Source organism: Osmerus mordax, chromosome 24, assembly GCF_038355195.1.
Source record: "Osmerus mordax isolate fOsmMor3 chromosome 24, fOsmMor3.pri, whole genome shotgun sequence".
NCBI classification, from domain to species: domain Eukaryota; kingdom Metazoa; phylum Chordata; class Actinopteri; order Osmeriformes; family Osmeridae; genus Osmerus; species Osmerus mordax.
The window spans coordinates 7,543,492-7,558,592 of NC_090073.1; the positions used below are offsets into that span (position 1 = coordinate 7,543,492).

At 46.8% G+C, this 15,101-nt stretch overlaps 2 protein-coding genes across 5 annotated transcripts; both read right to left on the bottom strand.

Moving 5' to 3' along the window:
• Positions 1–4,972: 4,972 nt before the first annotated feature.
• On the bottom strand, positions 4,973–12,218 carry si:dkey-32e23.4 (dynamin-1-like protein). Of its 3 annotated transcripts, none has more exons than XM_067227669.1 (18): positions 12,106–12,218; positions 11,517–11,632; positions 11,261–11,402; positions 11,024–11,062; positions 10,693–10,739; positions 10,475–10,546; positions 10,287–10,373; positions 10,003–10,165; positions 9,604–9,724; positions 8,830–9,168; positions 7,953–8,073; positions 7,509–7,664; positions 7,063–7,152; positions 6,837–6,935; positions 6,558–6,668; positions 6,129–6,238; positions 5,813–5,972; positions 4,973–5,462 (listed from the first exon to the last, which is right to left on the bottom strand). In XM_067227669.1, the coding sequence occupies exons 2-18, from the start codon at positions 11,616–11,618 to the stop codon at positions 5,406–5,408; spliced, it is 2,016 nt and encodes a 671-aa protein (XP_067083770.1). In that variant the 5' UTR covers positions 11,619–11,632; positions 12,106–12,218; the 3' UTR covers positions 4,973–5,405. The 3 variants fall into 3 exon arrangements, with proteins under 3 accessions (XP_067083770.1, XP_067083771.1, XP_067083772.1); XM_067227670.1 differs by lacking the exon at positions 12,106–12,218 and adding an exon at positions 11,738–11,844; XM_067227671.1 differs by lacking the exon at positions 11,024–11,062.
• Positions 12,219–12,499: 281 nt separating this feature from the next.
• On the bottom strand, positions 12,500–14,982 carry ubl4a (ubiquitin like 4A). Of its 2 annotated transcripts, none has more exons than XM_067228073.1 (4): positions 14,784–14,982; positions 14,066–14,171; positions 13,752–13,957; positions 12,500–13,219 (listed from the first exon to the last, which is right to left on the bottom strand). In XM_067228073.1, exons 1-4 carry the CDS (start codon positions 14,829–14,831, stop codon positions 13,112–13,114), a joined length of 468 nt encoding a protein of 155 aa, XP_067084174.1. In that variant the 5' UTR covers positions 14,832–14,982; the 3' UTR covers positions 12,500–13,111. The 2 variants fall into 2 exon arrangements, with proteins under 2 accessions (XP_067084174.1, XP_067084175.1); XM_067228074.1 differs by lacking the exon at positions 12,500–13,219 and adding an exon at positions 13,416–13,463.
• Positions 14,983–15,101: the final 119 nt, after the last annotated feature.

The window sequence follows — 15,101 nt, forward strand, 5'->3', positions numbered from 1 at the left end:
CCTGCATGTATGGGATGAGCATACTACTATAAACGCTGTTCAGTATTCATAGGAATCCAAGTCAGGTGACTACCTAGAGCTCTATGTTGGGCTCCATGTATCTCTCCGCTAGTATTACCATCAGTGGTACGGACACACATCTTTCTATATCATTGCCCTACACACACACGCGCTCAAGACAACACAATTATCACAAATACCGTCATGCTGACTTGTTTTAAACCAGCACTGTGTTTGTTGCTAATATAAATGTTCCTGCTGAGTGCACAGTTAAACACTCAGACCGTCCCCCACACACACCTACACACACACACACACACATACACACGTACACACACATACACGTACGCACACACACAGAAGGACAGCGAAGCCTTCGTCGCATGCACAGCTGCTGTAAGTAATCTCCCCGTGATTGGCTCCTGGGATTCCTCCCAGACTTGTTTTGAGGGAGTGCGCTCTCCCTATCCTCTGCCAGACATACAGTGTATAATGGCCATTCATTATGACAAGAACTGCAGGAGAATGTGTGTGGTGCTGGTCAAGGGAGGGAGACGTGTTTACCGTCCGACAAAAACTGGTCCTCCTTTACCATTAGTTCTCAGTGGTTAGAAGCAGACTGAGTCCCGTTGAAGCGACGCAGGTGTGGAGTAAAAATAGAAGGTGATTTGCTAATGGCGTCCTGTATGGACATCAGAAGCTGCTTCTTGTGGCTGGAAGTGAAGCTGTCTCCCTTGTTTTCTGTATGTGTCTGTCTGTCTCTCTCTCTCCCTCTGTGCGCTATGTGCTTCAATCTAGTCCCATTTCAAGGGTTCTTTTAATCTGAAGATTGTACACAGCAAAAGAGAGGAACTGATTTAACGAGGCTGATGATTTAACATCTATATTCATGAAGCTGACATCCACATGATTAGCCCATTTCGAGTTGAATACGGCACTGCAGACATGCTTCTTAATTTCATTTTGGGCGTGTTTAGAGTTGTTGTCTTTCAACACACACGCTGCATGCCAATGAACAGTCCTGTGTCTCCAAACACAGGACTCAGAGGTCCCTGTAGTGGAAGCTGCTGTGTTCATAACAGGAAGTAATGCTCCCCAGAGTGTACTGGAGCACAGTGATGACACAGGTGTACTTGGCCTCAAGCACAAACGTACATATCCCTGCGCTATTCTGATACATGAGTACTTGTTATCCTGCTGGTGTGTTTGTTTAGTCCTGTGCTGTGTGTGGTGTTCCGTTTCCCGGAGAGTTCATCTGGACACCCTAAACACTTCCAGCATGCCTTGACTCTTATCTGTTACCCCATCTTCCTGACATCCCCACCTAAGCTAACTGGGCAAGACAGCTTTCATTTCCCCCTTGCTGTGCGAGTGTGTGTGGGGGCGTGTGTATTTTTGTGTATCTTTGTCTGTACGCGCTTGCCTATGAGCATGTGTCTGTCTTGGAGTGTCTGTAAAGGTGTGATTTCTGTAACCTTCCTTACTGACAACAGCTAAAAATAGTCTGCCTCCCTCCCTCTCTCTCCTCCCTCCGTCTCATCCAATATGGATTTCCTAGTCTCTATGCCACCACATTCAGGCATGTGTACTGACAGGACATCATTCAAAAGGGGAACATTCATATCTTGTGGGATCTCCTAGAAGATGCTGAGTAGACTCACCACAGGGAATCCTTCATGTCGAGATCTGCAGCACAGTTGACTTCTGGTTCTCTCATGCTCTACTTGTACCTTAATCACAGAGATTAATCTGATATCTGGATACATGCCCCCCCCCCCCCCCCCCCCCGTGGGCAACCCTGCGTGAGTGGGCATTGAAAAGACGGGAAGATTGCACAAGCAATTTCACTTGTACCGCACGATGAAGAGACACAGCACTTGTGCATTGGGCTGAAATCAAGGCTGTGTCTGCCAGTGGGATTCTCTCGACTGCATTAAAGCACAGTGCGAGAAACTTGTTTATCCACACTAGAGCTCGACTGATTCAACAGTCCCCTATAAGAGGTTAGGGACTAACCAAACTGTTCTCCACAGCTACACTGCCTCTCTCCTAGGAGCCTGGGGTTTTTTAAATGAATGTTGTGAATGTGAATTTCCTTCACAGAAGATGGAGTGGCAGCTATGGTTTCTTCAGAACTGATTCCAGATTTAATCACATTCCATATTGCGCTAGATTTAAATGGAGAGGGGAAAAAGAGCATCTTACCTGAGCGTGTTGTTCTGGAGGTATGATCTGGTGCTAGGTTCAGGTCTGTGGGTTTTGCTCCTGAAGATGTATAACCTGCTCTGCTATTTCATGTCTAACATGTTCTCCTGGTATAAATTGATTTTCTGTTGATCTCCGTTTTTTTTTTTTTTAGTTCTTCTAGTTCTCAGGAGGGAGACTACAGTACAAGAGACTCCCCAAAAGAAAGGACACAATTATTTTCCCTCAATAAATCCTATCACCTGAAGAATCCATGTGTTTTCTGCCCTCTCTCTTCTTTTTCTCTCTCTCTCTCTCTCCCTCTTTCCCTCCCTCCTCTTTGCCTGGTTGTCCAGGCGACAGAGTCAGTGAGTGTCAGTTCTTTCACTTCCCTAGCAGATCCTTTCTCTCATGGCTTTGTTCAGCCTCCTCTCCTGACTGGCTCACCGCAGGGACGGGCGCGGGGAGGGCGGCATAGCCCGCGCGTCACCAAGGCTACAGACAGAGCGGAAAGATGCCTTGCGCTGCCTCACAGCGCAGCCCGGGAAAACGCTGGCTAGGCTCAAGCTTCACGAAGCGAATTATGTGTTTTGTTCATACATCTCTGGTCATGAGACAACAGCGAGGTCCCCCTTTGGTTTCAAGAGGGTTGGGGTGGTACGGTCTGACCGGGACTCTCGGAGAGAGAAAGGGGAGGGGAATCGTAACAGAGAAACTGGATGCAGTGCGAGACGAGGTCGAGGCCGTATCATTCTAACCTCTGAATTGAGTCCATCATTATAGGGTGCATTTCTATAGTCACCGAGACTTTGCAAGTAACCGATAACGAAAGTATTCAAACTGGCTCACTGTCAAGAACTACAGCATAGTAAAACGGTTCATTCACAACATAAATTAGATTGGATATAAATTAGACTGTATAAACAGGTCATTCATTTTGTTATCATCGATTTCAATACCGTTTTTTTAATAGTTATAATGCTACACGGTGAGTTAATGATATAACATTTTCCCCATCGGCTTTGCAAAAGCAAAATATTTCGATATTCACCCACAGAAAAACGAAATATGGCACAATTTCCATCCATCATGTTGCCGAGTATCAGCATTTCATTCAAGTCAAAGTGCTTTATTTTTCAAATATTCAGAATGCCAATGTCATCTGGACAATGAAATGCAGGACTGGTATTAAGAGTCCTGATGGTTCCTCATTGCAGAGGCCTGTGACCGATCTGGGGAGGGAGTGAGACAGACAGGGCCGAAAGAGGAGGCACAGCGAGTGTAGCAGACAGGGAAAGCACGTGGTTAGTGTTGGTGTGACTAACACCTAAATCCATCTGCCTCTGTTCCATGCTGGCCTCTTCATCCACTTCACACAACTGACACAGCAAAACAGAAACCTAGCAATGACTAACCCACCTCCAGAACCCTCTGTTCCAGATTCATAGCATGTCATAATCACAGACTGAAGAGGCATGTCATATTGCATCATGTGTGAATGAATAGAATCTCCAAATATACTCATATCCCACAGACACGAAACAAACAACGCTCTTGTTTATTGAGTCCGTGCAGTTTGAACTCACTTCATTTAATCAACATGTATCACAAATATTGGCAGGCAAGCACTTTCAGGCAGTTGACAAAAGATGTAACATAATTTACATTTAAATCATATAAAAAAACACACAAATTGCAATCATTCGGACAAACAGGCATACAGTCATGCATAAACATATCCTTCTTCTTCTGCCAGGAAGACAGACTCCTGAATAATACACGCTGTGCTCGCACTGACAATGTCAAGTGTTTTCCTGCGGATGGTTCTTGGTGGCAGTCTGTTTAAGGCGTGTCTTTCTCTGTTGTCAACCCCTTTTTCTCTTTTTCCCCCCCGATATTTGGCTTCAAGAACAAACTAACACGTCAAATAATCTGGGTTCGAAACCCTTCCTAATTTACACAAGGAGGTACTTGTACTTCCGAACACATCCACTACTAAGCCATGCTAAGGGGCTACGGATCATATATCAAGGGTTATACTGAAGAGCAACAATTCCTCGTCTCTGCCTCAGCTCGTTTCTGCCCATGGCCTGAGCTCAGAGGAATCAGGGAGTCAACACTTCACTTCACAGAACTCAGAGAAAATGGATCTACAATGATATGCAAGTTCACAAACTGCTCCTTCACGTCCTTCTCATGTCACCCTCCAATCAGTGCCTTTAATTCAGAGTTAGCTCTTGAACATCTCACAAGCTTGTCGAGTTTAATCCTCTGTTGAACGACTGTGTAAAACAGGATGACCGCAAGCTGAACATTTGCAGAGTGGGGCTTCTAGGGCAGTGTTACCTCGTATATAAGGACGAATACTCCTATATAATTAACAAACACAGTGCAACCGTACACAGGGATTGATATGTAAACGTGATACTCGTCTATAGATTTGATGTTGCTAGGAACTTTGATAGAAGAAAACAGTATCTGCTAACTGAGCATGATCATATTGTTTTGAATCTTGGATTGTTGTTTATATCGACTGGCGGATCATCTTTCCAGGACATCCGACACAATGACAGATTATGCAAATAGAACACACACACACACACACACACACACACACACACACACACACACACACACACACACACACACACACACACACACACACACACACACACACACACACACACACACACACACACACACACACACACACACACACACACACACACACACACACACACACACACACACACACACACACACACACACACACACACACACACACACACACACACACACACAGGTAACTTGTGCTATGAAGTCATACATAGGGGGGAAAAAAAACTCCAAATGGACCCCCACATTATATATACATACATTTTCAAGCACTATTTACCAAAAACAAACCCATGTAGACAGGCATTGATGCTCTTGCGTTGTTTTTGATCCTGGGTGTCTCGTCCACCGTAAGGCCTTATGGACCTGTCTGGCCTGAGTGTTCAGCTGGTCTCCATTCACAGAGACACAGGGATGGTCCCGATCCCTCGGCCAGAAGGCCAGGGGACACACAGAGAGCACAGGTGGCTCACTACCACTGGTCAGTGAGAGATCAATGGCATTGCCATACACACGTTCTCGATCTGTAGACACACACACACACACAGTACACACACACAGTACACTCACACTGCCGTCAGAGGGGATTGGTCCGACGGCTCGGGCTACCACAAGTGTGTCTCTCGGATCTCGGAGATGATGTTGCTGGCTTTTCGGAGGGCCTGAGTGAATAGAGAAGTTTAAGCAAGTAAGCAAACGAGAGAAGAAGAACTATAGAAGGAGGAAAACAAGAGAAGAAGAACTAAAGAAGGAGGAAAACAAGAGAAGAACTAAAGAAGGAGGAAAACGAGAAGAAGAACTAAAGAAGGAGGAAAACAAGAGAAGAAGAACTAAAGAAGGAGGAAAACAAGAGAAGAAGAACTAAAGAAGGAGGAAAACAAGAGAAGAAGAACTAAAGAAGGAGGAAAACAAGAGAAGAAGAACTACAGAAGGAAGAAAAACAAGAGAAGAAGAAAATCAAAAGTGTGTCATAAGGGATGTCGGTAGGAGCAGGAGGTCCGGGGTGACGAACCTCCATCATCTGGGCCACCTCGGTCCTCTGCTGCGCCGTGTCCTGGGACTCGATGAGCAGCTCCTGCAGCAGGGGCTGCTTGTACAGCCGGCCCACCAGCTCGCTCTGCAGGTGCTCCTTCACAAAGTTCACCAGGAAGTGCATCACCGTCTTAGGGACACTGGGGATGCGAAGCGGCACAGGACGCAGTCAATCACTCAATCCTCTCGAGTGCAGGACACAGTAACCCTAAACCCACTTTATGGAACGATTAGTAACCCTAACCCATATCCCCCACATTTAAAGAACACAGTTCCCCCCCCCCCCCCGAGGTCACCTGTCCTGAATGCTCTTGCGGACGATGAGGAAGTAACATTTGATGAGGCGCTGGATGACCTCACAGTCCCTCTGCTCCCTGGAGGTCAGCTTGCGGGACGCGGGGACCGCCTGGCGGACAGGGGAAAGGTCAGAGGTCGAGGAGAGGACATTGGTTCCATGGCGCTCGTATGGTCGCCTACGTTAATCCCTCACTCAAAAGGTGTAGGTTTGGTCTGAACATTGGTCGCGACAAAAAATATTCTCTACCACTACACATTCATCTATGCAGACAGCCTAATAACAGAAATCAAACTCCAATTCCCTTTACAATAGAAACAGTGGATGCTTTTAACAAATTACAGAGCGATTACTAATAAACTAGATGTTAACAGTCGCGCTTCAGTGATTCACTACAGGTGAGGAGAGACGTCCCTCTGCCCTCGCTCACCGTGTCCAGCAGGTTGATGGCCTGGCCTCTACTGGGGCTGCCGAACGGCCCCACAGCCTTCTCCTCCGTCCCCTCGTTCTTCCAGCGCTTTCCTCCATCAAGGCCCTCCGCCTGAGGACAGACCACAGTTCACCATCGTGTAACATAGTTCCTTAATGGGATACGGGTTGTGGTTTACCAACTGTTCCATACATGTAAGGTTAGGGTTAAGATTAGGGGTACTAACTGGGGGGATTTGAACCTTCGACCTCTTGACCTGCGTGAGGTCTGTGTGAGTACCTGTTGGCTGTTGACTGATGCGGAGACCTGGGCTGCATCAGTGAAGTCTGGGTGCTTCGTGTTGATGTAAGCCAGCTCAATGGCCACCAAGTTGTGGACCTGTAAGGAAAAAGATGGAGAAAATAAATCTTAAGATTGCAACAAATCCATCAGATACTGTAATTTTCTCTGGGGCTGGCGTGGTACCCCATGAGTACCCCAAGGTGTGGAAGGTCAGAGGTCGTACCATCTCATTAGTGATAGGCAGGCGTTTCCTGAGAAGACTGGTCACCACCTCCACGATGGAGTCGTGAAGCTTGGGAAACCGCAGGAGCTCCTGAACAACACACACGCAGAAGGTTCCTCGGTGAAGAACCAGGTGCATTCAGTGTGTTTGCTAGGCAGGCAGCTACATCTACATGTAGTCTAAATAGAACACTGGAGCTTTTTCAAAGGATACTGATACATTTCATTGATGTAAATGTAGTGATTCATAACATTTACATGTAGTCATTTAGCAGACGCTCTTATCCAGAGCGACTTACAGTAAGTACAGGGACATTGCCCAGAGGCAAGTAGGGTAAAGTGCCTTGCCCAAGGACACAACATCATTTTGCATGGCCGGGAATCGAACCAGCAGTCTGATTAATAGCCCGATTCCCTAACCGCTCAGCCACCTGACCCCCCCACTACCTGGGTGCTGTAGGAGGAGCAGTGCTGGATGATCCTCTGGAGCTCCTCGTGGACCAGCTCCACGCAGCGCAGGCTGGGCTCCTCCAGCCGCTTCATCTGCCTCTTCACCAGCAGCTCAAAGGACACCTCCGGTACGAAGAGGGCTGGCCGCGGGCCCTGACGCACAGCCAACACCAAGGGGGGTTTTAATTTCCTATCTATCAGACTTCCCCCGACGATTCATCTTCCCCCTTTACCACACGCACGCGGCCGCTGTCTGGCACACGCACACACGCGCACACACACACACACGCACGCACTTCTCCTCAGAACAGACCGAGGGTCCTTTTCATGCGCTTCTCGGAAAAAAAAGCAGCTGCGAGAGATTTAAGCTATGTGTTTTTCCACACACACACGCACACACACGCACACACAAAGAAGCTGAAGAGCCGATGGTGAAATTACCGTGGCGTTGCGGATGGCAGTGAGAATGTCGAGCTCAGTCAGACCTCCCAGGGGGTCTATGGACTGCAGCGTGCGGCCAAAGGTCTCATGGAATATGTAGCAGATCCGGGCCCCCCCACAGCTAAGGACACAGAGAGAGAGGGGAGAGAGAGGGGAGGGGGGGAGAGGGGAAGGGGAGAGAGGGGAAGGGGAGAGAGGGGAGGGGGGAGAGAGAGGGGAGGGGAAAAGGAGAGAGGGGAGGGGAAAAGGAGAGAGGGGAGGGGGGAGAGAGAGGGGAGGGGGGAGAGAGAGGGGAGGGGAAGAGGAGAGAGGGGAGGGGGGAGAGAGAGGGGAGGGGGGGAGAGAGAGGGGAGGGGGGGAGAGAGAGGGGAGGGGGGAGAGAGGGGAGGGTTACTCACTCTGCTCAGACTGCAATTGAGAGTTTCTAGTGGTGTCACTGTGTTAATCAAATGCACGGTCATATCTTGTAGGCTCTATGAGCTACTTTGAAAACGCTCGAATAGTGACGCGTCCATTCAGCTGACACTTTAAGTGATACATTCCAACCCGCGACCCTCGTGATTCTGCAGTCAAACACTCTCCCGCCGAGCTACATCCCATTTCATTTGATTTCGGTCAGGGAAATCGGTCACTGCTAAATGAGAAACGATACCGTTCTTTCTCTCTCCCCCCTCTCCCTCCCTCCCTCCCTCCCCCTCTCTCCCCCTCTCTCCCTCCCCCTCCCCCTCTCTCTCCCCCTCTCTCTCTCTCCCCCTCTCTCTCTCTCCCCCTCTCTCTCCCTCTCTCTCTCCCCCTCTCCCTCCCCCTCTCTCTCTACGGTATCCTCCCCGGCGGTGTGACCGTGCTTAGGGGACGGCGTTCTCCCAGCCCCACTCACAGCTCAGTGGTCTGGATGTGCCTGCCGGTGCCCTCGATGGTGTTGCAGTAGTCGCTGGCGAACTTGGTGACGATCTGCAGGAAGGTGGCGCTGTGGTCCTCCACAGGCTGGCCGTAGTCGCCGAGGCGGGCCTGGTACTGGGAGCTGAGCAGCGTCACGCGTCTCTTCAGCTCGGGCAGGCAGTCGCGGATGTGATGCATGAGCAGGCGGCTGAGCGTGCGGCCCAGGTAGCGGGAGCCGCAGCGCGAGGCCAGCGAGGGGTAGTGGCGCTGGAGGAAGGCCTGCTCGTCCCTGGCACAGTCCTCCAGGCTCTTCTGGGTGTTGATGTCGTGCTGGCTCCTGGCGGAGCCGAGGGAGGAGGAGGAGAGATGAAGATAGTGGCACGCTACAATTCACAGGCACGACTTGTCTCCAGGCCAGCATGCAACCACAAGATCACGCAGAACTAAATAGAACACTGGAGCTTTTTCAAAGGATACTGATACATTTCATTGATGTAAATGTAGTGATTCATTACATTTACATGTAGTCATTTAGCAGACGCTCTTATCCAGAGCGACTTACAGTAAGTACAGGGACATTCCCCCGAGGCAAGTAGGGTGAAGTGCCTTGCCCAAGGACACAACGTCAATGCACGGCCAAGAATCAAACCGGCAACCTTCTGATTAATAGCCAGATTCCCTAACCGCTCAGCCCTCTGACTCCCAACATAACCAAAGGTTATGGATTTTATTTTTATTTTCGATAAGGTCTTAAATAACAATTCAGACCAACCGGTTGACCACTCCCACAATGCCGAGCCTGACGGGGATGACCCTCCCCAGTAGGACCTCCAGGGCGTCCGTCCCAGCGTCCATCAGATCCAGCTTGCTGACCACCAGCAGAGTCCTGCGACCTGGGACACACACACAGAACACACAGCCGGATAAGACCAACCGCCTCTTATTCAAAAAAATATAGATATGACATCGACTTTTCAAATGACAGAGCCCTTTACGACAGAAACTTTTTTTAAACTTTTAAACATCTTACGCAGCCATTCGATTGAACAAACTAGACGTGTACAGTCGTGCTTCGGTAATACCCAACAGGTGAAAAGATCAACAGCGACAGGAGGGTCCAGAAAAACACACGCAGAGAAAGAGGAAGGTATTAGTGTGCGGAATGTCTCACCATCTGGGTCGACCTCGCGAGCCAGTTTGAGAGCGTCAGAGGTGGCCAAGTCCGAGTTGGCAGGAGACACTGACAGTATCAGGGAGTTGGGATTGGAGATGAAAGACAGGATCATCTCTTGTACCTGGGCTTCAATGTCCTCTGGTTGGTCCCCTACTGGAACCTGTTCAAAAGCAGAACTCCAAAGTGAAAAGTACTGTATACCTATCAGGGTGGAAACAAACACAGTCCCAATGCATTATCCAGTCTGCCAACTGTGACAATTCTCAGGTGGTTGGTTTTACCTTGGTAATTCCTGGCAAATCCACCAGAGTGAGATTAAGGACTTTAGGAGAGAAAATCTTCAGATAGATGGGCTCAGGGCTGATTCCCTGGATGGTATTTGACACAATGGAAAACAGTGAGGACAAACATACCAAACAGCATTACTAAGTCATTTCTAAATCACGTCAGAAGCTCTCTTTCTCCATACCTTATTACCGCCAGAGCTTCGCTCGGTTTCCTCTTCAATTTCCTTGCGAATTTCCTGAAAATCTGCAAATATCTATTCCCCCGGCACACAGTTAACAGACAGAAAGGCACCTCGAAACTATGGATTTACAAAGTAAATAACTCAAGTGAAAGTCCTTCAATAATACAGTATACTGCAGAAATACAGTACAGAGTAAAAAATATTTGATTTGAGTTTACCTCGTTCTTGCAGTGAAGGAAGGTTCCCCATTCCTCGGCTTTGATTCCTAAACACACAGGGAATGTTGGATGTTAAAACAACCAACAGAAAAACCTAATGACCCATTTTACAGCCAAAACTAAATAATAAACAAACACATGCTGAATGAAACTGAACACAAAGCGAGCAGCAGATTCAGATGGGGCTTTTAACGGTAGAAAAGAATATGACTGTGACACAGAAGACACACATACAGTACCTAATGTGACACAGATGGTGCAGTTAGACACAGGCAGTAAATGAGATGATGCATAAGATGGGTCCATGCACATAAACTATGTAAAAAGAGACCTGTGAAGTTGTTTGGGGCGTTTTGTTTTACCCCATTTCCTGAGAAAAGTAATGAAGAGAAGGGTGGATAATAGGTTAGCAAAGAGAGAGAGAAAGGCACTGACAGACTGTTGCGCCACTGCAAATAAGATAACATGCATAGAGGCTATGCTGTGAGTAGATTTTTTTGACTGAACAGGTCAGGCCCAAATGTTGACAGGCCTTATCCGGTACTGTGAAAAGAGCTGCTATAGATACCGTTCTCTTGCTGTTTTCTCTCCTCCAGCGGGGGTACGTTAATCAGCTGTAACACTAGGGGACGCCGCGTGACTATTCCTGATCCCCGAGGTAGAAAGTCACGTCCGACCAGGCTTTCCAGCACCGAACTCTTCCCGCTGCTCTGTGTGTGAGGAAGAGAGTGATTCTAGACAGACTTGGACGATGACATTTGACAATGGCACCAACCTTCGTTCTAAAACTGACAAACTCATTAACATGTTTTCTGCAGACTGACCTGTGATCCAACTACCACTATCTGTGGAAGCTGAATGACGTCTGCCCCCACAGTGAGGAAGACCTCTTGCAGACGATTGATGACGGGAATTAGGGTATCCATTTCTCAGGTCTGGGCTGTAAAAATAGGGGGAAATGAGAGGGAAAGAGTTAGTCCCATTTAAGCTTACTCTCCTAATTGTTGCATGTAGTTGATTAAATTCATATGATAGAAAGGATTACCTCACTTATCAAGTTAATTAAAAAGGTAATTTGATTAACTCTACAGTCTCAATAATCCAAATATCACTTGATCAACCATAAAATGCCAGCAGCAGCACAAATCTCGAAATCCAACAAGAGCGGGCTAGACAGCATGCTGCATGCGGTACCACTGGAGTATTATTAGTAGATAAGACTATATATTTATCTAGCATGTACACGGCCGTGATATAAGCACAGTTCAAACCCAGTGAAGCTGGAAATACCATAACGTACGAGTCAGATAGCTAGCTCTGGACTAGCTATCTAAAGCTAGGTGATGTTAGCCTAGTAGATTCAGGCTAAAATAGAGGGATGTGCCCAGCCAATTTCCAGAGCAGTTTCCTTACCGATGGATACACTTAAGAATCGCTTTATTTATCCAATCTGACCGTCTTCACTTCATAATTAAGTATTGCTCTGGACTCTCTAGGATACTATATGGGCACCATCAACCGGTTTGTTGTGCTTCCAGTGTCATTGAGAAGTGGGCAGAGTCCTACGTCATTCTCTAACAAGATGGTTGGTTATACTGTAAGCGTCTTGTACAGTCCACTATACTGATTGGTTGAAGTACCGTTCTATCATTATTTTAACGTACTGGTCCACACCCAATACTCCTTCCGTGTTTGTCTTCTCTTGGTACCAGAACAGCCTTTTACCAACCTTTCTCACGATAAAATATAAAAATACAATCAAATTAAAATGCTAGTTAGAATAACATTACCATCAACACAGGTTTGTTTGGTTTATTTGTTTGCTTATAAACACAATATTTACATATAATACAATTATCACCAGAAACCAGAGAAAACAAGCATCACAATTTTTTTAAAGAGATTTTTCGGCTTTTTAAACTTTATTGTGATATTGACAGAAAATGTAGTGGACGAGAGGAGATGGAATAGGCCGGGATGGAATCTAACCCGGTCCCCTGTGTTCAAGCCGTAGCCTACATGGTACAATGAGCCACTGGGCCCGCATCACTAATCCTTTCAACAGACAACAATCATCCAACACTCATAAATAAGAAACTCCTAAAAAGTCAAACCTCCTGGACTTTGTGTCTAGAAGCCTGACAGCTTCAGATCACCAGTCCAAAAGGGATTTTCTTGTACATCCACTTTCAGAAAACAAAAACATCCTATCAATTGACAAGGAATGTGTGGATATAAACAAACAGACTGTAATCTGGATGCTGTCTCGGGTTTACAATCAAACTTGAAAGCTATCAGTGTACACTGAAACCTCCATCAGTCTCTTGTGTATTAAAATCATTTGATTGCAGCTCCCTTGCTATGCCCTCTCCGATCCTACTGCTCTCCTGACTATCACATGACCACATCTGAGGCGCTCTCAGTCCATATAGGAGGTGTCCATGCCATCGCTGTCTGGGTGGAGCAGGCGTCCAGCCAGGCGCTCTATATCGTCCAGGCTCAGCTGGCGGAGGGCTCGCTCGTAATCCTGCAGGAAGAGTGGGGGTCAGATGGCTGAGCGGTTAGGGAATCGGGCTATTAATCAGAAGGTTGCCGGTTCGATTCAGGGCCGTGCCAATGACGTGTCCTTGGGAAAGACACTTCACCCTACTTGCCTATGGTTGTAAATACCTCCTGATGAATGAATAATACTTTTATTTATTTTTATTTAACCAGGCAAAATCATTAAGAACAAATTCTTATTTCCAGTGATGGCCTGGCAAAAAGCACAGCTTTTTGAGGTAGGGGAAGGGGGCAAAGGAGAAAAAAAATCTGGTTAAAAAGCACAACGGCACACAACCACAGCAATACAGACATACAGGAAAACAAGCAGGTTAAACAAAGCAGGGCAGTATACAATGTTATACTGGGTTACTTTTGAAGAGAAAATTACTGACTGGTGTAAAAAACATCAGGCTAATAAACCAATGAGTGGAACTAGTACTCCAAAACATTACTGATTTGCTTTTTGAGTGAGGGGTGAGAGGTTCACTTTGCAGTTTTCTGGTCATCAGAAATACCTTGATGAGCTGCTCTTGCACCTTGGCTGCGTCCGCAGGGCTGAAGTGTTTTGCCAGGACGGTGGACAGAGTTTGCCACACTCCACCAGGAGGACTTCTACTGCCGCTGGCCAGTGCCTGCCCACCCACCTTCTCCCCTGCTGGACGAACCACCAGGTTCAGTTTGGCCTCAGGCCCAATGGCATAATCACTCAATCTGTGTTCATCTGTGAAAAGATCAATTGAACATTTTGAATAGCGAATAATATGTCAGATTAGATGCAGCAGGTGATGGATGGGTTATGACAGACATCTTGGAGTGTGAAGGTTGGTACCTGCAAGAGCTTTTCCTTTATAAAGCAATCGCTGCTGATTGGCTGGTATATTCAGACGTTCAGACACCAGTTCTTTCACTGTGGAAACTTTTTCATCTTCTGTGACCTACAAGGATGACAAAGCCTAAAAGATTAGATTAAATGTATTTCGTTTAAGTGATCTGATCAGATGAACAGCTGGAAATCTGGTTATATTTCACCCTGCAGTACACCCAACATTGCACATAATCAAACTACACACGATTTCATGTCCACGTTGTAACATCAGCAGCCTTGTAGTTGCCCGATCAATCTTCTAGATCGAACTAAACCAAAAACGGGTTACTAATCGGGCCAACCACCACATTATTGACAGTAACAGTTTGTGAAGCCGTCATCTAAGCGATGCATAGGACATGTGTAAATCAATTTAGCCAACCAATGTTAACTTCGCTGCATCATCATCAGTGCGGTCACTTTTCACAGAGCCCTTCTTCGCAGTAAAGAATGCGTGATGATTTTGATACCTTCCAATTTAACTCTCATGGTTTCCAATTATAGAACAACCCTCGTTAAATGGACAGTCACTAACAATATTTTCAAAGGCAGTGTAACTAGCTAACTGTAATAAAACAACCAGACATAACAACCAATGCAGCAACACTAGCACACAAGGAGCCACAGTAGCTAGCCTACAGTACTGTAGCTAGCTTTAGCTAGAAAACCGACCCTTGTTTACCTGTAGGTTGCACTCCTTTCCTTGAAGCGGTTTTACAGTGATAATCATTTTGCTGTCGTTCCAACCCCTAACAACTAAAAAACTATTCAACGCTATGCTACAACGTTTTAGCAAATATATATATTTTGTTGATTCTCTGTCAACGGTAATTTTCTGTCAGCAATCCATTTCCTTTGCTCGTCGTGGACTAGACGTGAGCAGGGCTCTGGTATTGCGATAGTAGCTTCATAGCTAGCTTTGTAAAACGTGATTACTGCCCCCTGGTGTTTGGAATAAGTCTGACAAATTGCAGCCCATGGCATGAATCCTTTGGCAATA

Bases quoted from the DNA above. Each gene is read 5' to 3' on its own strand.
- ubl4a (XM_067228073.1), bottom strand. From the start codon at position 14,831: ATGATTATCACTGTAAAACCGCTTCAAGGAAAGGAGTGCAACCTACAG. The intron at 13,958-14,065 runs GTACCAACCTTC...ATCTTTTCACAG, and splicing joins TAAAGGAAAAGCTCTTGCAG to ATGAACACAGATTGAGTGAT. The intron at 13,220-13,751 runs GTATTTCTGATG...CTCTTCCTGCAG, and splicing joins TGCAAGAGCAGCTCATCAAG to GATTACGAGCGAGCCCTCCG.
- si:dkey-32e23.4 (XM_067227669.1), bottom strand. From the start codon at position 11,618: ATGGATACCCTAATTCCCGTCATCAATCGTCTGCAAGAGGTCTTCCTC. The intron at 10,740-11,023 runs GTCTCTTTTTAC...CTGTGTGTTTAG, and splicing joins CGCCCCAAACAACTTCACAG to GAATCAAAGCCGAGGAATGG. The intron at 6,669-6,836 runs GTACTCACACAG...GTCTGTCCTCAG, and splicing joins CATCAGTCAACAGCCAACAG to GCGGAGGGCCTTGATGGAGG.